This window comes from Humulus lupulus, chromosome 2 (assembly GCF_963169125.1).
Source record: "Humulus lupulus chromosome 2, drHumLupu1.1, whole genome shotgun sequence".
In the NCBI taxonomy this organism is placed as follows: Eukaryota; Viridiplantae; Streptophyta; class Magnoliopsida; order Rosales; family Cannabaceae; genus Humulus; species Humulus lupulus.
This window is the reverse complement of record NC_084794.1, coordinates 187,927,711-187,953,658: the sequence shown is the minus strand read 5'-3', so window position 1 is coordinate 187,953,658 and position 25,948 is coordinate 187,927,711. Positions and strand designations below refer to the sequence as shown.

The following is a 25,948-nucleotide window of genomic DNA, read 5'->3' as shown; positions in this document are numbered from 1 at the left end:
TAATATAATATTATTATTATTATAATACATGGATTTTAAGTTTAAGTGTGTTTCTAGTTGATAGTTTGATTATTATTATTTTTAAATAATTATCATTTAAATTATTAAACAATATCCTATTTTAATTTATTTATTTATTTATTAATTTAATTTTATTTAAGCTTAATTTATGTTAACGTAATATCCTATTTTAATTTGTTTAATTAATTATTTATTTGATTTTATTTAAGTTTAAATTAACTAATTAATACTCTGTTAAATATAAGAATATTTTATTAAAGTTAACGAAAAAAACGGTTAAACCAATACTATGTTAGATACACATTTTTTTTATATAAAAAGATATATTAAATTTGGGTAAATAATCATTTGATACCTTGTGTTTTTATCGTAATACATCATTGGTACTCTATGTTTTTAAATAATGTTCATCTGGTACTCTTTAATTTAAAATCGTACATATTTGGTGTCCTGTACTTGAATTTTATCAATATGACTAAATTGTTCTCAATTATATTATATGAGTTTCAAACTCAAATTTAATTACTTAATTATATATAATTGATGGCAGTTTGGTCATATTGATAAAATTTTACTTTTTCAAATTTGAGTTCAAGAATTTAATTACTTAATTACATACAATTAATGGCAGTTTGGTCATATTGATAAAATTTTACTTTTCAAATTTGAGTTCATAGTACCAAATATATAAAATTTTAAATTACAGAGTACCAAATGAGCATTATTGAAAACATAAGGTTTCAAGTTTGTATTTCGATAAAACACGGGGTACCAAATGGTTATATACCCATTAAATTTTAAATTTAACTTATACGAACTTCAAAAAAATAAATAATTAAAATTAGGATTATTTATTAAATAATATTATAATAAGGGTGTATACCTTTTTATAATATTTGAATTTATATTTCTTAGAATTTTTATTATTTTTATGACTACATATATTTCGACTAAATATTACATTACATTTTACTCCCAAACTTGGTGAAAAAAATATGTATTTCTAAATTAACTAATTAATAAATTTATTAAATATCTAGTCTATGGTATTTTTTGATTGATTTTTAGGATATACAGTAAAACTTCCATAAAGTGTTACTCTATATTAAAATAACTTTTATTTAGTCATAAAAAGTTTTAGTCCCAACTTGGGACCAATTATAAATAGGAATAAACTCCACATTGTAATAAATTATAATATTTCTTGATCCCGTCTGTAGAAAATATGCATCCATATAGTAATAGTTGTCTCAATATTAAATATATTTATATATAGGAAGATTTAGACTCACACACATTATATTGTAATTAATTACTAATTTGTTATGCATATTTTAATATACCTACATTATAATATTAATTAACCTAAATATCATATATTCCAAATTTATTTATCATTTTATTGTACCTCCTATTTTGTAAGTTAATTTGGTGTATGTTACTTGCCATTTTGATACATCATTTTATTTCCTTGTTTTCTTGGCCTTTTTATTACTGAATCACTTTATTTCTTAAAAAAACACATTGTTTTAATATTTGCTTTACTTTTCACGTGTCTATGGGTATATATTTTGTGGTCTTTTTTTTTTAGTTTATATGTCTATATTATGAAATTTATTGTGATTTTTGTTTATATGCACAGAATAATTTATAGTTGTCTTTTGCATTATTAACTAGTTTTTGTTTTGAATTTTGTAGTTATTTTAAACATTTGTATTTACCAACATAGTAACTTAATACTTAATAGTATCTAAATCAATGAATTGGATGTCTACCTGAATAAATTAGTAGGTGTGATGTCTACCTGAATAAATTAGTAGGTAAATGTTACTTTGGATACTTGTATTTATCAAAATAATAGCTAAATACTCAATAGTATCTAAATCTACGACTGTTTTTAGATGCTTATTTGCATCAAATTATTATGTAAATGTTACATATATTTTTGTTTTTGAAAAACCCAGTTTGTCATAACCATAATTTGTTAAATATTTTCCTTTTTTTGGATACTTTTATACATATGATGGTAACTAAATGTAACACGTTGCTCTTGAAAGTTCCCCGTATCAATACTTGGCAATTGTTACTTACGGGTAGTTAATTGATACTCTCATTTCATATATCAATCCAAATTAATTGAAATCCATTCTATGTCAAATGTAATTATGCTAAATGTATTTGTTTACTAATTTGAATACTTTTTCCAAACTTTATATATAAATACATACTTATGGGTATATTACATAAAAAAAAATATATCCATTATTAACATACTTGCAAACATATATAATATAAAAATGATCAATTTAACAAATAGAAAAATACTAATTCGTGTCCATCAATAATTTTTTTTTTATAAATACTTTTTTTTCTTTTCTTATTTTTATTACCCTTTGGTATCCTACGTACAATAAAAGCATAACCTTGATGATATAAATAATTAAAAAAACACTTTTGTATATAAATCACAAGTGTGCTATAATATTCATAGAATGAAAGTTTTTATTAAAATCAGATGCATCCAATATAGAAGAAGTTGGGTAAAAGTCTAAATTTTGTATTAGATTTGGATGAAACATAAGAAGAAAAATAACATAAACAATAAATAACTACCAATCGGTACCCAAAATACTTGATGTTCTCAATAATCCATGCCACCTTAATATTGGTATGATCTTCAAGTTGGTTGTATCTTCACATTCATTGTTCAAATAATAATAACAATTTTTTAGTAGTCAAATCTTATATAAAATAAATTAGTAATAAATCAACAAATTGATCAATTAAGCTATTTTAGGAAAGTTGTTAAGTTTATGAGTAAATTAAAGAAGTGTAATATTTTATTAAATCAAATGAAATCAGTTATATACAACAATAATTAATATATTTTGGTTATATTATTTTATTTCTAACAAAATTGTTATTATTTATTCTTATAAGTATAAATGTGTAAACTGCCCTTATATATATATATATATGCTATCTTATACATACTAAAAAATCATGATAAATTTAATTATCAATTTAAACTTCTAAAATAACTTTGTATATTTTTCAATATTTTATATAAATATGTACATTATAGTTATACACTTATGTCATTTTTGTTTATCACTATACATTGAATTTGACATGTTTTATCAATTATTATTTAATTTAGATTTAAATGTGTATATTTTCAATATTTTTTATAGATATAATTCTATTAAGTTATAACTTTCTATTAGTAATAAAATATGATTGTCCCAATATTATTACTATTGAGAAGTTTTATTGTATTTGTAAGATCCACATTGTATTTTATTCTTATACATTTTTTATTATATTTTTTAATACTTTGATTTTAAAATAAATTTATATTTCTTTTGTCACGAATTTATATTTCTTTTGTCACGAAATAAAACTTCCCTAAATTTTTTTAGTTCTAATTCGTTTTTTTCTCTATATTTTACTTTAGAATTTTAAAAATATATATAAAAAAAAAAAGTTAAGAACCAATGTGTCAACACGAAAAAAAAATATAAGACCAAACCGTACTTGTAGTTTTAAGTTTAGGAACGTGTTTGCATAAAGATAAGAAGATTGAAGATAAATTTGTCAAAAAGAAAAATATAAAAGCTAACTTGCCAAAAGGTAACCCAAAGAATAAAACCAACCATACAAGTCCTTAACTCCGTATTAGCACATTGATTCCACGACAATACTACTTATCATTTGTCTAGGAGCTATGGTACACAAATAAAAAACATTATTTTGAGTTGGGACTTGGGAGAACAGAAAATCAAGATTATAATTTATATATATCAGAGGTCAAATACGTGCGACTTTTTTCTTTTTCTTTTTTCAACTCAGTAAATTGCCAGTTTTCATCATGAAACTTCAGATCCAATCAAAACATTCATGTTCAGCAATCACTAATATAGGTGGGAAGGGCAAGGCAGAGCGGTTTAACAACTATACAGCAATGAAGGTAAGAAATATACGAGTCTACTAAATTAAACCTATCTCTCTCTTGGTGGGAGAATGCCCCAACTCTATATCTTAATACAATCCTCTAAGAATTAGCCCCCATCAAGCATTATCATTAATTAAGAAATAAAAATTGAATACAAGAAAGAAGCAGAATGCTGTCATAGCTATTTCCAATGTTGTGCTGGTGCAGACTTCTTATATTGAGGAGGATTATTGTTCTTACAAAGAATAGATGCCCCCGAATGAGGTAGGTTAGTTTTCAATAATTTCCCTATTTCCTTCACACCACCATGTAGAAACTTTGCTACTCCATCTACTTCAGATTCATATTGCTCGTAAACAAAAAATGTAGTGAATGCAAATGCCAGAGCTGCGATGCGATTTGTTTCAGTTTGTCAATACGAGGTAGAATGGTAGAAAGTAAGAAATCAATCCACAAAATGACGCACTAAAATTAGCAGACCAGTGGTTCCTTACCTATGCCCATAGCCATCATCGAGGAATGCAAGGATATCAACTTCAGAAAATATCCAGAAGCGACAACCTACAGTGAAAATAAGGATATTAGTGAGAAAATAAAGATGTTAAGTTTCAAGAGAAGTGTTACTGTTGTTTTAGCTATAAGTACTCATCTTCATGATGATTGTCTACTAGGAACACAAAAAGTTTGATTCAACTGGAATCCATTCCTAAACTGACGGTTGTCTTATTTTCCTCTGTTGTGTCCCAAGTATGTACTACTTGTGTATTCTAGTAAAAGTTACTCTTTCTTTAATGGCTGTACAAGAGATTGCATACATATAGTTACATTTACATCCAGCTATGTAGAAATGAGTCAAGTGACAAGAAATCAGATGTTTGATACTCTCATAGGAAAAACCGAGGATTTCAATATAACTTACTATCCAAAACATCACAAAGAGACCTTTGCCAGGGTATATGTCAGACATTTGTTCACGTGGTTTAAGACATTTGTACGAGTTATAACTGCCTCACTAGGGTATCAAAATGCATGGTTGGAAGGTCTAAAAAACTATGAAGAAAATAATTCTCTTATTTTATTATGAAAAAGAATAGTATACATTTATAGGTCCTTACAAAGTAAATGAAATAAATACCAATTCAACTAAATCAAGAAAAGTACATAAAACTATACGTATACTATAGCTATAATCAAATCATTCTAATTTTGATTTCCTTAACATATCTGTCTACACTCCCCTCAAGTTTGATTGTAGATATCAATGAGTCCAAACTTGTCTAATAGGAAATCAAACACTTGCTGTGACGATCCACATCTACATGCTTTGTTCTATCATGGTGAACATAATTATGAGCAATAATGATGGTAGATTTATAGTCACAAAAGAGTTGAGTGAGATCTTCATACTTTATCTTCAACTCTTCAAGCAGTCCTTTTATCCACATGGTTTCTGTTGACCACGATTTTGGCCAACGACGAGTAGACGTCAAAACTACAATGAACCTTCAAGAGAAAAATACGACACAGATAATTTTATAGTGGTTCAGCCCCAATTTATTAGTAATAGCCTAATCCACTTGGAGTTGTGATATATATCTTACACTTAAGATCAGATAAACTTGAGCCAACTGAGTTTCTTAAGTATAAGTAGAAAAATACATCGTTTCTCTCTCTAAACTCTCTTAGAAAATGCCCCAAGAATACCCCAAGTAACAGTCCCAAAGTCTCCAGACTAGAGAGTTTTTCTCAGTCTCAAAAGATCAGATCCCTAAAATGATACCATGAGTAATTTATTCATAGGCTCATGGATCGTACATCATGGATCGTACATCAGATATTCCCTTTGACCGGGTCCTTTCTGTTACTCTTTCAATATTTTAATTAATAACAACATCTAAAATACAACAATATGCGATTCTTTGGGATAATATGAAAGATTCCCGCGCAGGTATGACCGATTCTAGCTGAAGCCGTTACTGGGGTCTCTTGCGCAGCAATGATCTGTTTAGTCGGTCCACATCACACCCAGAAGGAAAACTGGAAGGCCAAAACACTTCACCGGTCGGCCACACCCTCACTGGTCGGCCAAGACAAGTGACTGGTCGGCCAAACACATGTCTGGTCGGACAGGCACTTGACTGGTCGGACAGGCACTTGACTGGTCAGATAGGCACTAACTGGTCGGACAAGCATCTGACTGGTCGGACAAGCACCTGATTAGTCGGACAAGCACATGACTGGTCGGTCATGACACCTGACTGGTCTAACATGGCACATCTCTGGTCTAACATGGCACTTCTCTGGTCTAGCATGACACATCTCTGGTCTAGCATGACACTTGACTGGTCAGTCAAAAATCTTCACCAGTTGGACAGAAATTCTATCAAATCGGTCAGATCACTTTATCACAACTCCGAAGAGTCAACACATTTATTGACTATTAATGTGCCATTTACTGACCATGCATTGCCACTTGTCACTTCTGATTGTCACGTCATCGAACTGAAATTTTGGGGATAACATTTGCCCCCCAAGTTTATTATATAATTTACTCGTATGATAAACTTTTCCTCTAGCAAAATGCTTTTGTGGTCATCCAAAAGCTTCCATCTGGTCAGTAACCTTCACTTTTGTAGTAAACCCACGACTTAACTTTTCTGTCCATAAAAACGGTAGTTATCAGTTTCTTATTTCCATTGCTTTTTCGGGCTTACGAGTATAGGATAATCATTGATGTTATCTTGAAGTTTGTTGAACCCTTGAAATTCAACTTTTTGATCTTGTTTGCATAGTTCAAAATCAATAAAATAGGTTCCCCTTTTAGCCCATCAAACCCATAACTTTGGCCACTTTCAGCTATCTAGACCACTCGGATTCGTGCCTGTACTTCCCGGACACACCAATCCAGCTCCTCGGATGGCCAGCCAGTAGCTCCTCGGACACTCAGCCCAACTGACCGGATGCGCGCTTGCTGCTCGGACGCAGACCCCATCCCGCTCGGACCATCACCCAGTCGGTCGAGGCACTCTTCCATCCGCTCGGATGTGCGCATGACGGCTTGGACGCAGACCCCAGGCTGCTCGGACACGCACGCCAGCCGCTCGGGTGCTCCAACCGCTCGGTCACTCGCGCTACCCGATCGGACACGCCACCATCTGCTCGGATGCCAGCTCCAACCGCTCGGACGCAACCCATCCCGCGCAGACACGCACGCAAACCGCTCAGCCGCACGCCTATCTGCTTGGATCAGAGCCTAGCCGATCGAACACCAGAGCCTAACCGCTCGGCTCTCGATTCTGAATGCTCTCAAGTCTTCGGGCTTGTAAAAAATGGTTCACTCCAGGAACTCATCATTGTTAGTCATGCTCAACAACAGAGTTTCCTACTCGACCAGTGATATATGCTCAGCCGACTAGGGAAGTTGTATCTGCTCTCCCAACCAGGAAAACTTTGCACCTGATCAGCTAAATTTTGTATCTGGCCAATAGTTTACTCTTTTTTCTTGTGAAGACAATTGTTGCTTAGCAGCTTTGATATTTTTATCATACAACCGAGCTGTTGGCATTTATACTTTACTTTTCTTTGTTAACTTTAAACATTACAAGTCTTTTTAGACTTAAAAAGTTATAAGTTTTTTGTGAATAGTAAAGTCACTCTGATGTATGCCTTATATTTTCGCATGAGTACTTAGTTTTCTAACTTTGAAATTCTAGACATTTCATAAGTCCATACTAAGTATACTTTCTCACAATCATATTGCTCTAATATTTTATACTTTCTCACACTCGTATTGCTCTAATATTCTATGAGCATAATATTTATTGTCACATGAATATCTGCTTCTAACTTGAAATTTTAAAAAATTCTAAGTTACTTAAGCTTTGTCAAACAAGTTAGCTTAATGGCCTTTTTGGACTTCGAAAACTTATAAGTCAGCCTAAAAACAGACATCTTAACTCGTGCTCTTATTGCCTGTGTTAAATTATATACCAGCATACCCCACGTGCCCCCCAATCGATTGAGGGTTGAAAGATCCTGGGTCACTTGCTACTTGACCGAATCTGTTCGAGCAGTTAATTGCTCGTGAAACACATAGAATATATTGAAAATATTCTAGCAGTTGAACACTGTTCGAATAATTAACACACATGCACATTTGTAGCAAGAATCGACCACGCTGCGCGTAGTCTCTTTTATTACTCGTAAATTAAAAAGGACAAAACGTGTCTAATAACGAGTCTTAAACAACAAAAATTGTTCAAAAATAGATGACTGGTCCGCAAATAACCAGCTCATAAACCAAATTTAAATAACAAGTTAAACAACTTGAAATTAAACTACCACTCTGAAAGCGGTATTTAGAAATAATATATTCACAGACGCCGCTCGCCGTTCCAGTGGCTCCTGATCCTAGCACTCCCGCTCATGTTGAAGTGTCTCGGCATACCTCTCCCTTGCTTTGTTGCTATCCTCAGCAAGTGTGGACCTCCACATATAGTGTCTAAGGTAAAGTCCACAGGCCCGGGCTGCAAGGGTGGAGATCTTTGTCGTTTGAAACCAGGATTGCTGCTACCTCCTTCTCCTTGGGGTGTCTCTGCCCGGTACTTCCTCAACTTGCCCGACCGGGGAAGAAATTCTATCTCGTCCTTGAGGTGATTGCATTCATTCGTGTCATGACTATAATCTCCATGGAAACGACAAAACTTATTCATATCTCTCTTCCTCATCTATTTCCTGATGGGCGGAAGTTTCTTGTAAGGAACCTCTTCATGACTAGCAAGATATATTTCCGCTCGGCTAGCCGAGAGAGTGGTGTAATTAGTGAACTGAGGCTCATACTTGGTTGGCTTTTCGTTTGAACTCAACTTTGCTTTATTTTCCTCATGGTGGTCAGACCCGTTATTTCCACGTTTCTTTCCATCATTCTTAGGAGGGTCAGTTGATCCACCCGGATTGTTTATGTCATTCTCATCTTTCTTGATTGCATCATTCAATTTCATATACTTGTCTGCTCGGTCAAGAAATTGTTGAAGTGTTGAAATTGGATTTCTATGTATACTATCCCACAAAGGGCTCCGATAAGTTATCCCAGCGGATATGGCAACCATCTTCTCCTCATCTCCTACAGCAGTTGCTCTATTGGCTTCTCACATGAATCTCTGTATATAATTCTTCAAAGACTCATCTTTTCCTTGTTTGATATCTGCCAAGTGGTTGGCATAAACTGGTGGGGTCCAGGCAGTGTTGAATTGTCTACAAAACTCCTTCCTGAATGCTTCCCAAGAGGTAATGGAGTTCAGCTTAAACTTCCAATACCATTCCTGGGCAGTATCTGACAAAGTAGTCGCGAAAACTCTACACCGATAATCGTCACTTACTCTGAGCAATTCCATCTGGTCCTCAAATTTCCCAACATGTCTGATGGGATCTGCCTTTTCTGTATATACTGGCAGAATCGGTGCTTTATATTTTGCCGGCGGCTGGGCTGCTCTAATCCAGGCACAAAATGGGCTGTCATTCCGGTGATCTATCGCATCTATCGCGGAAGGTTGTTTTGACAAACCTTGCACTGCAGCTATTAGCACGTCAAGCTGGGCTTGGATGGCTGGTGCAACTGGTGAAGTTCCAAGGTCTTGACCGCCTAGTCGGACATTACCATCTGGGGCACTGTCGTCAAGTATTTCTACTTGACTGGCAGGGCGGTTCAGATTTTGCCCTTCAACCGGGACAGTCCTCCTCTTGTTGGTGATAACGTCCCTCAGATCCTTCCGGGAAGCATGCTCACCTGCCCGATCGAACACCGTACTTTTTTATTTTTCAAAGGGCTTACTACGCGGGACTTGCACTCTCCCACTACGCTGCTGGCCAGGGTGCAGTGGAGGCCTTTCGGTACGCCCCGGGCAATCTTTTCCTCCTTGTTGGTCGTTGCCTTCCTTTTCCTTTGACTGTTCGGTGTGATGACTATCAGCCTCATCACGACCATGCCCATCTTTGAATTGTGAAGTCCTCTTATCTCGAGGAGTCTTGGTCTGATCCTGCCTAGGTGGAGTCTTTTTACTGTCCGATCAGTCCCTGGTCTAGAAGTTTCTGATCGGTGGCTCCTGGAGGGGGTTCTAGAGTGCTCCCTTTGCGTCAAGGTAGTTCTGGATGGGTCCCCATCATCTTCACGACCAGGGGTTACTCCTGCTTCTCTCCGGTCCCCGAGAATTGGCTCTGTCAGTGATCCTCCGACTAGCATTATTATTTCTTGCTCCCTGGGTGGCTGCTTGTGCCGCAGCTTGAGTATTGGTTTGGGCCAATTGGGTAGCCGCTTCTAGAGCAAGTGCTGCTTCATGATGTCTCCGGTCAACTTCCTCCTGTCGCTGTCTGAGCTCTTCGCTTTTGGCCTCCATATCGTGTCTTTGCTGCTCTAACACAACTCTCTGCTTGGCCATCTCTTCAGCGAAAGACTCCTGCCGAGCATTGAATTGTATCATCTCCTCTTGGAAAGCGCCTATTGCTTCCTGGAGTTGTTCAACTTCTGGAGTGGTCTCCTCGAGAAACACTCTGGGCTCAGTCTTTGGGTTTTGCGGTCCAGGCTCTTCTGATCTAGCAGGATCCTTTGACGTGCCTGACTTTTTGGATGCCACATTGGTATTCTTGGGCACCATTTCGATATGATAGTCGTGTGCTTCTTCTCTTCAGGCTCTCAATGAAAGCACCAAAATGTTGACCACGATTTTGGCCAACGACGAGTAGACGTCAAAACTACAATGAACCTTCAAGAGAAAAATACGACACAGATAATTTTATAGTGGTTCAGCCCCCAATTTATTGGTAATAGCCTAATCCACTTGGAGTTGTGATATATATCCTACACTTAAGATTAGATGAACTTGAGCCAACTGAGTTTCTTAAGTGTAAGTAGAAAAATACATCGTTTCTCTCTCTAAACTCTCTTAGAAAATGCCCCAAGAATACCCCAAGTAACAGTCCCAAAATCTCCAAACTAGAGAGTTTTTCTCAATCTCAAAAGATCAGATCCCTAAAATGATGCCATGAGCCATTTATTTATAGGCTCATGGATCGTACATCAGATATTCTCTTTGACTGGGTCCTTTCTGTTACTCTTTCAATATTTTAATTAATAATATCTAAAATACAACAATATGCGATTCTTTGGGATAATATGAGAGATTCCCACGCAGGTATGACTGATTCTAGCTGAAGTCGTTACTGGGGTCTCTTGCGCAGCAATGATCTGTTTAGTCGCTCCACGTCACACCCAGAGGGAAAACTGGAGGGCCAAAACACTTCACCGGTCGGCCACACCCTCACTGGTCGGCCAAACACATGTCTGGTCGGACAAGCACTTGACTGGTCAAACAAGCATCTGACTGGTCGGCCAAACACCTGACTGGTCGGACAAGCACCTAACTGGTCGGTCATGACACCTGACTGGTCTAACATGGCACATCTCTGGTCTAGCATGACAATTCTCTGGTCTAGCATGACACTTGACTGGTCAGACAAAAATCTTCACCAGTCGGACAGAAATTCTATCAGATCGGTCAGATCACTTTATCACAACTCCGAAGAACCAACACATTTATTGACTATTAATGTGTCATTTACTGACCATGCATTGTCACTTGTCAGTTCTGATTGCCACATCATCGAACTGAAATTTTGGGGATAAGAGTTTCACACTCTCCATGAGCCATAGCCATGTACTCTGCTTTTGCATTGCTTCTTGCAACATCAGACTGCTTTTTACTTCGCCAAGTTATTAAGTTACCCCATAGGAGAGTACAGTAACCAAAGGTGGACTTTCTGTCATCGATTGAACCAGCCCAATCGACGTTTGTGAACACTACTACCTTTCGATCACTCATTTTTTTTAAATATAGTCTTTTCCTTGGTGTTTGCTTCAAATATCTCAAAATTCTATAGACAACATTAAGATGTCCTTGACAAAGATTATGCATATACTGACTTACAAGACTTGCAGCGAAGGCAATGTATGGTCGAGTATGTGAAAGATAAGTTTGCCAACCAGCTACTAGTATCTTCCTTTGTCAATTGGATCTTCTTCGAACATTTTTGCTTTGTTCCCAAGTTCAATAGTATTTTTACTAGGCTTGCTTCTTAGCATACTTGTTTCTTTCAGGAGATTGAGTGTGTATTTTCTCTGAGACACGGAAATACCCTTTTTGCTCATTGCAAACTCTATACCCAAAAAATACTTTAATGCACCAAGGTCCTCCTTAACCTCAAATTCCCTTGCCATCGTTTTCTTGATCAGATTCATCTCTCCGATATCATCACCAATAACAATAATATCATCGACATAAACTATTAAGATGGGTACTTTTCCTTTCTCAAAGTGCTTAACAAACAGAGTATGATCAGTTTGTCCTTGAATGTACCCAGGATTCTTGACCACCTTTGAAAAACGATCAAACCAAACTCGAGGAGATTGCTTTAAGCCGAGTGACTTGTTGAGTCTGCAAACAATATTCTTATTGAGAGTTTCTTCAAAACCTGGGGGTTGACTCACGTAGACCTCTTCAAGATCACCATTTAAAAATGCATTTTTTACATCAAGCTGATCTAATTCCCAGTCTAAGTTTGCTGCTAGTGAGAGTAAGACTCTAATGGTGTTGAACTTGGCAACTGGAGTAAAGGTTTTAGTGTAGTCAATTCCATATATCTGTGTAAATCCCTTGGCCACCAAACGTGCTTTGTATCACTCGATAGAGCCATTGGATTTATACTTGATAGTGAACACCCATTTGCACCCTACAATACTTTTATCGTGTGGCAGTTCCACTAGGCTCCAAGTGTTATTTTGTTTAAGAGCTTTCATCTCTTCAAGAACAGCTGCTTGCCATTCGAGAACATCAAGAGCTTCTTCAATATTCCTTGGAATAAGAACCAGCGTTTACCTTGAGAAGTGGTAACTTTGGAGGGTCCCCATATATCACTATGGATTAGGGAGAATGGAGTCGTCAGAGTATAGGATTTTGGAGGAAAAAAACTCCGAGTGTGATTTGCAACAGATATCACAGTGAAAAGAAACATAACTTTTATTAGTAAATAACGATGGAAATAAATGTTTTAAATAAGAAAAACTTGGGGTCTATAATGCCACAACATTATTTTGCTATTACTGGAAACAAAAGCAGAAGCAGAACTAAACATAAGAGGTTGGTGTCTCGATGAATGTGGACTCTGAAAGAAATAAAGTCCATCATGAATCTTAGCACTGCCAGTCATCCTCCCCGATGATAGTTTCTGAAATTGATGAGAATTGAGCACAAATTTAGAAACACACCGATTACCAAACGTAAGTTTGCTAACAAAAATCAAATTACACGTCAAAGACAGAACATGAAGAACCGATTTAAGGAGAAGACCAGTAGATAATCTAATGGTGCCTATGCCTGCAACAGAAGATAATGTACCATCGGCAATTCAAACATTAGATTTAGTAGGACATGGAGTGTAGGCATGTAAATGGGGCGGGTCTGTCCCACCCTGCTTCCGCCCCACCCCGGCTTAATTGGGGCGGATCTGCCCCGCCCCATTTACATTTTTTTTTTTAAGAAACATTAAATTATAATTTTAGAATTTTACCTAAGCCTAAATTTTTTTTTTCTAGTCTATTTAGAATTAAGGATATTCTAAACCACATATAAAATGTCAATTTTACATGAGAGAATTGGATTAGAGTATAGAAAAAAAAAAAAAAAAGTTTTCGGGGGCAAGGTTGAATTAATAGCGGGGCGGGGCTGCCCCAACCTGCTTGAATTCATAGCGGGGCGGCCCTGCCCCGAATTCTGCCCCGTTTTTACTGGGGCAAAGACACCCCGCCCCTCCCCGCCTCACCGCCCCATTTTTCCATGCATAATGGAGTGTATGAATCAAATAAATGATGATGTTGGTCATATGGTCAGATGCACCTGAATCAATTATCCATGGTACCTGAGATGCTACTGGAGAAGATAAAGCAGAATAGTACCAAAGCGAGCAATAGAACATGAACCTAAATTGGGCATAGAGGGCGAAGCAGAACCTAAAGAGGACTGATTGAGGAGTTTGTATAAGTGCTCAACTTGTTCTTTGATGAATGATGGTGGAGCTGTATTGGCCGAAGTATTAGCATCACTGGTGGATTGAGCATGAGATTGAATTTTTAAGAAAGAGTCGGATGCAACAGTCATGTTGGAGGAGATGACTAGAAGTGGTGCAGCAGATAAATCAACAGATGGCGTCCAGAACAACAGGAAGAAATCGCTGGCAGGAAAAGAAGGCAAATAAATTGTGAACACTACTGCGTGAACAGTGCCCCCGTGAACAATAGTTTTTTTTTGCTTCTGAGAAAATGGTAGAAAGAACAAGATTGAAAAAAAAATCCAATGCTAAACTACTATGGCTCTAATACCATCTAAAAAACTATAAAGAAATAATTCTCTTATTTTATTATGAAAAGAATAGTATACATTTATAAGGCTATACAAAATAAATACAAAATCAACTAAATTATATAAACAAGGAAAGTACATAAAACTATACGTATATTACAGCTATAATCAAATCATTCAGATTTGATTTTATTCTAATTTTGATTTCCTTAACTTATTTGTCTACGGAAGGTGAAATTGTTCCCAAAGCAAATACCATACTCATTAGCTCCTGAGATAATTCCTTATCTTAGGTGAGGATGCACTAACTTTTCATTACGAGGAATTTGTTGATAGACCCCAATTAGGTACATGTATTCTAGGCGTAATAATAGGGTTGTCTAGGCTGTCTAATTGTTATTGCTAAATCAATTAGAATAAATTGATATCGACTATATCTGCTATATTTGGTAAGTATGAAATTTGAGAGAATATATTGTCAAGGGATGGGCGTGTGGGAGGTAGGCAATAAGCCAATAATCTGATTTGTATTGAGCTCTTGCTCTAGGGAGAGAACCAGGTCTCTCGAATACCTGGATATTTCTCTTTTTGTTATTTTAATTGAATAAAGCACTCATATTCCTCTCTATTTTCTGTCTATTGCTACTGCTATATACCGAGGGGTCTATTATCTAGTATCAGAGCCAGGTTATGACCAACACTAGAATGGACGCACAGGTGGAATCAATGGAAAGTGAATTGAAAACCTTGAATGGGGTACAACCCAAAGAGGTGTGAAAGCTAGTATTGTACCAATGCTCAGCCCATCATTGGTTCAGGTGGGAAAATAAGCGACGAGAGATAACAAACTGGGAAGAATTGAAGTCCTTGTTGTTGAGAAGGTTTCAGACCAACCAAGAAAACTATTTATGATCAATTTCTTGGCCTGAAGCAAATATCCACCGTGAAAGAATACAGGAAGTAGTTCGAGATGTTGGCCGTCTCTTTGGAGCAAATTTCGGAGCCTGTTTTGGAGTTTGTTTGGCTGAAATCTGATATTAGGGGAGAATTGAGGGTATTGGAGCCCAGTGGGCTAGAAAAGACCATGGACCTGGCCCAAGAGGTTGAGGACAAAAACATCATTTACAGAGAACAAAAAAAAGGGATTGGGCCCGATTAGGACTAATGGCCAAGTCCTAATAACATCTCTATGGGTGTTCCTATGACCACTGAACGTGACACTACTATGGGAGAGCATCGTGTTGGGTATAGACAGTTGACTGGTGTTGAGTTACAAGCCAAAAATTCAAAAGGACTATGCTATCGCTTTGATGAGAAGTATTCTATTGGCCATCGAGGTAAGAAACCAGAGCTGCAAGTTTTGGTCATGCAATAAGAAGGAAAAATGGACGTTGAAAAAGATGAAGAGAAAACAAACAAGACTCAGGAAGGACAGACTGAAGCACAAACGATGGAAGGATCGCTGAACTCAGTTGTTGGGCTCACTCTACCCGAGACTATGAAGATGACTGGAAGCATCAACGACCTAGCAGTCGTAGTTCTTGTGGACTGCGACGCTTCACACAACTTCATTACTAAGGAAGTGGTCCAGAAATTGAATCTAACTATTACCTCGACTAAGGCTTATGGGGTGCAAATGGGGTCTGTGCTAGCTTGAGGGGGAGTGTAGGAAATCAAGCTAGTTATTGGTTGTCAGATGTTGACAGCAAGGAAGTTATGTTTTCAATTGTTGTTTCAGTTTCCTAGTCTATAGGAATTCCTATTTATTGTATTTATTTTATATGCCAAGCTAGAAAGAAAATGGTCGTAACTAAGTTACATAAAACATGTACGACAAAGAATAACCATGCAACAAAACATCAGAAAACTATTACAAAGTTCATACCTTAAAGAAAAGTTTCCAATGATGTCCTTTAGCCAAAGATCTAACACAATAGAACCCTCTGTTCCACAAACGTGCAACTGCTGTAATTGAATCTTTCACCACCCCTTCATGAATCTCAAAGCAAGATAAAGGCAACCTCTTGACATCGAAACCAAATCTATTACAATAGCACCATGGTCAGTAGAAATCATAAAAATACCAGCAGAACAAGGCAGACTCATTATTAAAATAGCTTTTTAAAAAAAAAAAAGAAACATAGGTTATAAATAAGAGAGGGTAGAATATTTAAATTACAACCTAGCAAGCTACGTAAAATTTAATAGAGAAAATAATATCTATTAAAATAGTTTATTAGTCAGACATCATAAGGTAAATATTCTATAATCATTAAAGAGCGGGAAGGAAAGCAACCATGCAAATTGATGGTCATTGGAAATCTGAATTCTCCCTCAAAAGAACACATGAAATAAGAAGATAATATGTAAAGAATATAATTCACTCTCAGAACACAAAGCCTGCACAGGTAAATTTGGATACCATACATTGGGCCCAAATGGAATAAGTAGGACAGCAAAACTTTTTTGTGTTGGAAAATTACTTGATGGTCAAGAGTGTCTAGACAAATAGAGCATAAATCAAGAAATCACATGTTTCCAGAGTTCCTTAAGAATGAATAAACTTTGTATAATTCTTTTTATTTTCTAGTTAGATGGAAAAAAGTCGTGCCTTAAAATCACTAATTATATATAGAATATATTTCTCCCAAATTTCACAATATAAAGGGTCAAGATTAATGTCGGAACCATACAAAACGTACTGGACTAGGACCTAAGTTGGTGGTGAGAAGTGTGTATTTCCTCGGGAAAATTTTGAAAGATTTTCCAGTAATATAAACTAAAGTAAAAAAACGAGTGGGCATAAAGAACAATAAAGGGTGAAGGGATATTATAAAAACATTCCAAGATTTTAAAAAAGTTTCTAAACCCACAAAGAGGAACATTGAATCTCTTGCCTTTATTTGATTATTATTATTAATATTATTTTTGAAACTAGGACCCCTGTTTAACTCTACAATATTTACTTTAGAGACCAATAAACTATAGCAACTGCTGAATCTCGTCTTTATAAACATCATTACTTACACTTTTGTAGGTAGTACACCGTATCCAAAAAGAAAAAATGTAAGAAGTAGCAACAGCTTGGCTGCAGAATCAGCAAAAGTTCTTCCAGAAAGGAAAAACCAGTTGAACAGCAGAACAAGAGCAAGGAAACATGTAAATGATTTCTTCTCATCACGCCACAACAATATATCTGCAACTGTAATGACAAAGTTTGAGGTCATTCTACAAGCTAACTTGAATGAATAATTGCAATCTTTAAGGGTTCTTATCGAAGGAAAAAAAAAACATTTGTGCAATTCACCTTTTATGTTCTACCTCATTTTAAGTGAAGACTAGAAAGAAATAAGAAGATCCCTCTAGTTATGTCGTGAATGATTGAAATAAAAGCATAAGATGGCACCTCAAATAATACAAATAAAACCCATGAGAACAAAGGGCAACTATAGTGTTGTCTGAACTCAACTGAGAGCAATTGGTGAAGTTTTCTTAACACGGAAATAGATGATCACTACTGGGCTCAGCATGTACCATTTAACCAAAATTCCAACATTAACAGCTGGAGGTATCTGGGGTATGAGCTACAATCAGCACCGAACTGGATGACTAAAACATTTTCACCTAAGGATGCTACTAAACCGATTAAAAGGGACAAGTGAAGGAACAAAACTATGCATGCTATTACGCAAAAATGAGCAGAAAATAAAATGGCTAGACCAAAAAGGTTGATATGAAGTACGATAACTCCCTACCTTTCCCACCACCTAGTAGCTTCTCTACTTTTGATGGTTCATCACGATCACAGTATCTTGAGTAAAACATGTCCTTAGCTAGATGTGAGAATGACTGAATGGTTAGTGAGACACCTTCCTGCATGTTCATTGACCGACAAACAGAGAGAGGATAGTTATATGACTTGTAGTTTTTAAAATTATAAAAAGAAAGAAATTGAAAAATACAAAAAGAATAAAAGTAGGACCATATTAAACTTATTGCAAAAGTGATAACATGGGTCTACGGTTTACCAATAGCATTATGAGTGCTACTGGGAGAAACTTCAGATGGTTTCTGTTATCTGCTTGAGTCATAATGTAGTGCTTACACATCAACATTTAATTTGTAATTTCACCAGTAATGTTTTGACCCAAACAAAGAAAGTTTCAAAAGGGCCTACCAGTAATCTTTTATTATCTTTTAAGGTAAAGGTTTTTTGCTGGTTGTTTGCTATAGGGAAGTTGAATACCCAAAAGGTGTTTCAAAAATAAAAAGACTGTTATGCAGCTTATTTTCAGGTTGGAGTGTTTAATGCCAAACGAGGGATCATCTATTCATGCACTGTCCATTTTTAGTTCAAGTATGAGCAAAGTTGTTGAAATTTTTTAATGTCGGATTGGTTCTTCTAAGAAGAGCATTTATTTGTTCATAGTTGACTACAATGATGTCAGCAATACGAGAGGCAAGAAGTTCTAGAACTTTTGTCAAAATGCAGGTCCTTATAGCTAGAAAGAAATGACAAAAGGATTTTTGAAAACGTAAGAAGAATGTCCTGATACCTTATGAAAAAAAGCCAAAGAACTATCGAATGTATTGTTTTCAGATTTTACAAAGGAGTGGAATTCTTTATTGCATTGAGGTTTTCAGGGACATCCAAAAGAGAGAGGATAAAATACTATATTAGATTTCTTGTCACTATTTCTTAAATTAATAATACAGTTAGACAACATAAAGACAATATAAACAACACAAATAGAAATCAAACTTACTTCATGGGAGACCAATGGTGAGTACCCAATATGTTTTTGAGCTGCAGAACAGTTGAAAGTTCTTGAGCGTGAGGCTAGTTGAGCATAATGAAACAGAGCATGACTGCATTCTAAAAAGCCCCATTTTCTATGCGCCCATTTTATAAATGATAAAATATGCCAAACCATCCTTGCAGGAAGTTTAACTAGTGGTCTGCAGTCAAAATGAGTTTGCAACTGAGTATCAAGAAGTTTTGATGCAAGTACTAATGATGAAAACCTATCCCACTAAAGTACCTGATCTACATCTCTATAAATATAAATTGTATAGCACCATAGTGTCAGTACTCAGTAAACATGTTGGATGCACACTTTCTACTGATAATATGGAAAAGCACAAATCAAAGAAATAGAAAGTCTATCAGATATTGGCATAGCAACGATTACCTTTGATATCCTAGGCCTTCCAAAATTAGTGATAAAAAGTCCCAGAATTTTATGGGATGAAGATTTGAGATGAAAAAAGCCTACAAATTGATGGCAATGGTATGGTTACATGTGGATCCATTCACACAACGTGAACTTGTAAAACACTTTAAAAATACAGACTCAACTGGAAGAGTACCTTCCCAGCTACAGAAGCCATCCTAAAATCTAGAGCTGCCTCTGCACAAATATGGGCATGAGAAACATTCTCAACATAGGTAAAGTCTGACATGTTTTCACCACTCCCTATAATAAACTGAAATGAGAATCTTTGTTATTTAAAAAAAAGTATACATAAAAAGTGAAGCATGAACACATATAGATATTAGGCTGTTTACTACTTAACATCAAAACATCTAAGGACAAAAATTGTAAAAAACATAGTGAATGAAAAAACTATCAACAGCATATACTAAATAATCTTTTCATGTTGGATTACTGATTGTATGAGTATCAAATAAAAAACAACTCAGAAAGGGCAAAATAAAAAGTAGGAGAGAGACTTTGGAGTGCAAAATGCCAACATTATGAAAAAGAAACATTATATGAACTGATCAGTAGATATACTGAAACAGTTCTCAAATGGTTCATAGCATAATATGTGAAAATTTGTTTCCAGACCTTTGTCAAACCAGATCTTGCCAAGGTCACAAAAAATGGCACAAGATTTGTGTCCCCAGGTCCAAATACATTGCAAGGACGAATTGCACTTGTTAAAAGGCCATCGATATTGTTAGCAAGGAGGATAAGTGCTTCCGCTTGAGCCTTAAGGTCACTCAATATATGATCAAACTGCGTCAAAAAAATTCTAGAGACATCACTACAGAAGCTCAGGAAAAATAATATATAATGGTTTGCTTGACAGGTGGACATTTGGAATTAACATACTTTCCCAGGGTATGGCAATGATTCATCTCCATTAACTATAGCACGTGAACCATCAAAAACCACATCTACAGTACTGTTGTATATTAACCTTCTTAATTTGCATTCTCGACAAGCGTTGATGATATTTTTTGCACCTACAAGACAAAAATGCAAACAATCATCCCATTCACTTTGTTCAAATATACTTTCAGGCCAGTAAACATGGATTTTAAAAGATTTACCTTGAACTATAATCGTGTAGCAGAGATAAAAATCATCAGCATGTAAATTAACATGATCCACATAGAAAGCGACAGAAGAACCTTCAACAGCTGCAAAAGGAGAATATTTTTCACACATCAGTAGTTAATTTCTAAAATCCCAGTCTCTGTTCAATGTCACATAAATGAAACATAAAAGTTTCTAGAAATGACAAGCAGTGAAAAACAATGAAAACCATAAGAAAACATACATGTAAACAACACATGGAAAAAAAACATTATAATTTTATTACAAAATTCTTAAAACATTTAATTTTCTTCTCTAAAAATTAAACACTCATTTTCTTGAAACCAAAAATTTAAGGAAATGAAAATAGGCCCTCTTCAATACCCGTAGAAGAATTACACTAACACTATAGTTGGGACTCAACACTTCATTTTTAGTTAATCGTCATGTAAGTTACAGTCTTCAGAAGAAAAATATAAAATATAAATTTATTAATTGAAAAAGGGGATAAAACCGAACTAATCTCATTATTACAATACAATAGAGTTAAAATTCAGGGTGCGAGTGTAAATAAGCAAATATGACGCCCTTGGGCATACACACAACAATTCGTTATGAAACAAATTGAACAGAAGACGATACATAGTGATTCTTAATCCATAACTCTGCAATCATGGTAGATAATCAACATTCAACAAATAAAAAATTAATTAAAGAAAATGCTAAAAACACTTATTTTTTAATTGCCAATAATTTTTTTAACTAAAATAATAAAACTCTTGCCTGATCCTAACATTATCTATTGTTTACTTGTTTATAATGGCTGAAAATGCAACCATACAAAGCGATAATCTCATTCCACAGATACATTTCAGTGTTTCCCACATTGGCTCGCATTGTACAGAGAGAAAAACACGTCAAAGAATTTCCTAAACAAATGTACAAATACCTTTGAGGACCAGAGAATTGTCACGAACGTCGATGTGGTGATAAGAGGCTCGGCCGGAGGCGATAGCATGTGAAAGGAGGGAGTCATGCTCGGAAGGGTCGAGGTGAAGGGAGTGAGCGGAATCGGCGATTCGTACAAACCACTTACCAAGTTTCAGGAGGCTAAGAACGAGAGATCTTCCAATGAAGCCTCTTCCGCCGATAACAACGCAGGTCCTGGTCTTAGGATTCAACTCGGCGAGGCGATCGTCGTCGACCCCCATTTTCCCGAGAGAGAATTAGCGAGGAACGTTAGAAAAATGAGAGAGAAAAAGAGGAGAGTGGGTGAGCTTAGGGTGAATAATATAATTGTAATAAATAAATATATATTTGATTTTGTGAATGTTTGGTGGGTTCCACAGTTGAAATCAGGTGTTGCTTTCGGCTGAATCAGAAATTCTGTAGTGGTAGTTGGACAATGACACTGCCTCTGCTGATTAGTGATCGATCAGTTTCAATCAAAATCTAATCACCTTTTTCCTCTCTTTATCATATATTTTCTCTTCTTTACGCTGCATTACAATTATCGATCAGAAGAGGATGCGAACGTGTGGTGTGTCACCCCACCTTTAGCTTCTCCTTTTTCTTTAAACATTTTGGAAACTAAAATTAGATTATCCTTGCTGATTCATCCTTCGATTAAAAGAGTTGGCTCTATATTTAAAACATCTTATATCATCAACTTTATTCTATTTTAGCCTTTAAACTTAATAAAAACATATCAATACATGAGGGTTACTTGTTTTTTTATTTGCCACATTAATATCAATTTTTTGCCCATATTTACTACTACATCATCTTAATAGTAGGGATGCACATGGCTGGAGAATTGGAGTGTTCCCGTCTCTGTTTCTATTTATAATTTAATCTCGATCACTACTCCTATATTCCTCGTGACAGAAAATTTACTTTGGAGTAAAAAATCTTTATGATAATTTATTTATTTAAAAAATAAATTTTAAAATAAAAATAATGATTCATATAAATGTAAAAATATTATATAATATTTATAATTTAAAATATTAAATATTGTCATAAATAAAATTTATTTTTTTTAAAAAAATTATTAATATACTACAATTATATATATAAAAAATTAAAAGAATCTCGGGTCACCTAACCCAATACTATTATAGGGTATTGCCCCAGTGGAGATGGTAAAAACGTCTGCACCGGTGGAGACCTTTTTTTTGCACAATTTGATCAAATGAACGGCTTTGATATTCATTAAGCTATATATATATATGTCAACTTCAATCAATCAATCAATCTCTCTTATATATAATATAGCTACACAACTTCAACTACAATCAATCAATATCTCTTATATATAATATAACAATTTTTTATGTACCTCGATGCCCAGCTCGATAGGTCCTTAAAAATCATGATTTTCAAGAAAAAAACCATCTGCCTCGATAGGACTCGACAGAACTCGATAGGTCTCGATGCAAATCAATGCAATTGATAGAAATTACATAACTTTTCACTCGGGTGTCCGTTTGAGGTGATTTGTTTTTTGAATTTGGGTATTTTTTTTAGATCTACACATCTAATATGTTTACACATGCATTTGGGAAGTTGAAAACTTGAAAACACACCAAAGTTCAAAAACAATACCATTATATTTTCAAAGTTGGGTATGTTTTCAAACTTTTAACTTCCCAAATGTGTGTTTACATATCCCAAACATGTAGATCTCAAGAAAATACCCAAATTCAAAAAAACAATCACCTCAAACGAACACCCGAGTGAAAAGTTATGCAATTTCTATCAATTGTATCGATTTGCATCGAGACCTATCGAGTTCTATCGAGTCTCGATGAAAATCGATAGAACTCGATAGGTCTCGATGCAAATCGATACAATTGATAGAAATTGCATAATTTTTCACTCGGGTGTCCGTTTGAGGTGATTTTGTTTTTTGAATTTGGGTATTTTTTTTAGATCTACACGTCTAATATGTTTACACATGCATTTGGGAAGTTGAAAACTTGAAAACACACCAAAGTTCAAAAACAATACCATTATATTTTCAAAGTTGGGTATGTTTTCAAACTTTTAACTTCCCAAATGTGTGTTTACAAATCCCAAACATGTAGATCTCAAGAAAATACCCAAATTCAAAAAAACAATCACCTCAAACGGACACCCGAGTGAAAAGTTATGCAATTTCTATCAATTGTATCGATTTGCATCGAGACCTATCGAATTCTATCGAGTCTCGATGAAAATCGATAGAACTCGATAGGTCTCGATGCAAATCGATACAATTGATAGAAATTGCATAATTTTTCACTCGGGTATCCGTTTGAGGTGATTTTTTTTTTGAATTTGGGTATTTTTTTTAGATCTACATGTCTAATATGTTTACACATGCATTTGGGAAGTTGAAAACTTGAAAACACACCAAAGTTCAAAAACAATACCATTATATTTTCAAAGTTGGGTATGTTTTCAAACTTTTAACTTCCCAAATGTGTGTTTACATACCCAAACATGTAGATCTCAAGAAAATACCCAAATTCAAAAAAACAATCACCTCAAACGAACACCCGAGTGAAAAGTTATGCAATTTCTATCAATTGCATCGATTTTCATCGAGACCTATCGAGTTCTATCGAGTCTCGATGAAAATCGATAGAACTCGATAGGTCTCGATGCAATTGAGTTTTAAAAGAAGCTTTGTGCAAAGAACTCGCTAACCGAGGTTTTTAAAACCAAAGTGTAACTAAGTAAAAGTTAAGGCTGTAATCTTAAAAAAATGTGTTGTTTCATTGAAAACTTCTAGTATTTAACATCTGGGATCCCAAATAAGGTTTGAAAACTATTTACATCTTAAAATAAGTTTACAGTTGATTAGTTATTAAAATCACAGATTATTACAGCCATTTCTCGAAAATACCCCCAACCAAACCAGTCGGGCAGGCCAAACATGTACGCGTCGCTTCATGCTCTCCGTACTCATGGCTGGTTGACTCAATCCTTGCCCTTTCTTGCAACACCGAGCACCCGTGAGCCGAATCCCAGCAAGAAAACTCATACAGTTCATATCAGATAGTCCACAGATAAACAGGTCATCCATCAGACTAAGCAAACACGGCCATGCCGCCCCAGAAGCCTTACCAAAGCCTGGGGTCTCGGCTCTAACTGTAAGGATATCTCACGTATTGTTGGACCCAAAACGGGTATGTTTAAAAATTTATACTCGCAAGCGCACGAATCGTATTTATAGAATAGTTTTCGTGTAAGCACGAGGTCGAACCCAAAGAAGTTGTCTAAAATAAAAAAGAAAACTATTGTAAATCAAAAGTAATAAATTCTAACCTAGTTCCAAAGATTGATGAGAATTTGTAATAATAAAAATAAAATAAAAGATAATAATAAAGAAATTAAAGACAATATATAAACATAAATTAATAATTGTAAACAAGATGGTAAAATAAGATTATTAAGGATTAGAATCCACAAAATATAAGTTAAATAATATTTATAAGTACATTGATTCCCAAGTTTTAGTGATAGTTAAAATAAATCAAACTATTATTTTCTAAATAGATTTATAACTTTAAGCACAAATTATTTCTAAAAATATAGGATTTTTCTTCACTTTTCAAAATTATAATTTCAAAGCATTTAGTGTAAATCAATCTAATGAAATAACAAATAAATCAATGAGCATTATTTATAAGGCAAAACATAATATTTTTGTTCTAAGCATGGATGTGTACAATTTAATAACACATCTTACACAAAGAATATTATGGTTTTGCACTAATGAAGAACAAAGTGTAAATATGTGCTAACAATCCAAAATACATGATATTTAAGATGAAAGAAGATATTTGAAGAAGAAAATTCCATAAACTTTGTTGCACAAAATGGGAAATCAACATACAAAATAAATACTATCTAGTTACATATTGTTTCATCATCACCTCAATAATCTTAAAAAGATTAGAAATACATAACTAAAATAGCAAATACAAACTAAAAATTACAAACATAAATAGGAAAATTTGGAGGAGAAACCCCCAAAATTTCCTCTAAAAATACATAGAAAATAACCAAAAAAGAAGAAGAAGAATAAGAGAATTGAGAGGTTTTGAATGTGTAGAAATTATGGTATAGTAACCTCCCCTCCTTCAAAAATGGACACCCTAAATCCCTTATTTATAGCAAAAAATGATGTATTAAAATAATCAATTTAAATTAATTAAATTGATTAAATTAATTTAATTAATTATAATATG

The 25,948-nt window shown here is 34.9% G+C and overlaps 1 protein-coding gene and 1 long non-coding RNA gene across 2 annotated transcripts; one reads left to right on the top strand and one right to left on the bottom strand.

Moving 5' to 3' along the window:
• Nucleotides 1-3,792: 3,792 nt before the first annotated feature.
• Nucleotides 3,793-22,165, bottom strand: LOC133818812 (3beta-hydroxysteroid-dehydrogenase/decarboxylase). The gene is made up of 12 exons (XM_062251878.1): nt 21,658-22,165; nt 20,723-20,812; nt 20,502-20,635; nt 20,235-20,405; nt 19,753-19,869; nt 19,575-19,654; nt 19,149-19,341; nt 18,138-18,255; nt 17,410-17,584; nt 16,268-16,424; nt 4,471-4,537; nt 3,793-4,363 (listed from the first exon to the last, which is right to left on the bottom strand). The coding sequence occupies exons 1-12, from the start codon at nt 21,917-21,919 to the stop codon at nt 4,158-4,160; spliced, it is 1,770 nt and encodes a 589-aa protein (XP_062107862.1). The 5' UTR covers nt 21,920-22,165; the 3' UTR covers nt 3,793-4,157.
• LOC133818813 (uncharacterized) lies at nt 3,866-17,760 on the top strand. The gene is made up of 2 exons (XR_009886115.1): nt 3,866-3,991; nt 17,420-17,760. It is a non-coding gene; the product is annotated as an uncharacterized LOC133818813 (long non-coding RNA).
• Nucleotides 22,166-25,948: the final 3,783 nt, after the last annotated feature.

What these genes read in the sequence shown, in the direction of transcription:
- LOC133818812 (XM_062251878.1), bottom strand. Translation starts at nt 21,919, where the DNA reads ATGGGGGTCGACGACGATCGCCTCGCCGAGTTGAATCCTAAGACCAGG. An exon ending in CATTGCCATACCCTGGGAAA is followed by an intron (nt 20,406 to 20,501) that starts GTATGTTAATTC and finishes TTTTTGACGCAG; the next exon opens with TTTGATCATATATTGAGTGA. An exon ending in TGGCTTCTGTAGCTGGGAAG is followed by an intron (nt 19,655 to 19,752) that starts GTACTCTTCCAG and finishes ATCAATTTGTAG; the next exon opens with GCTTTTTTCATCTCAAATCT.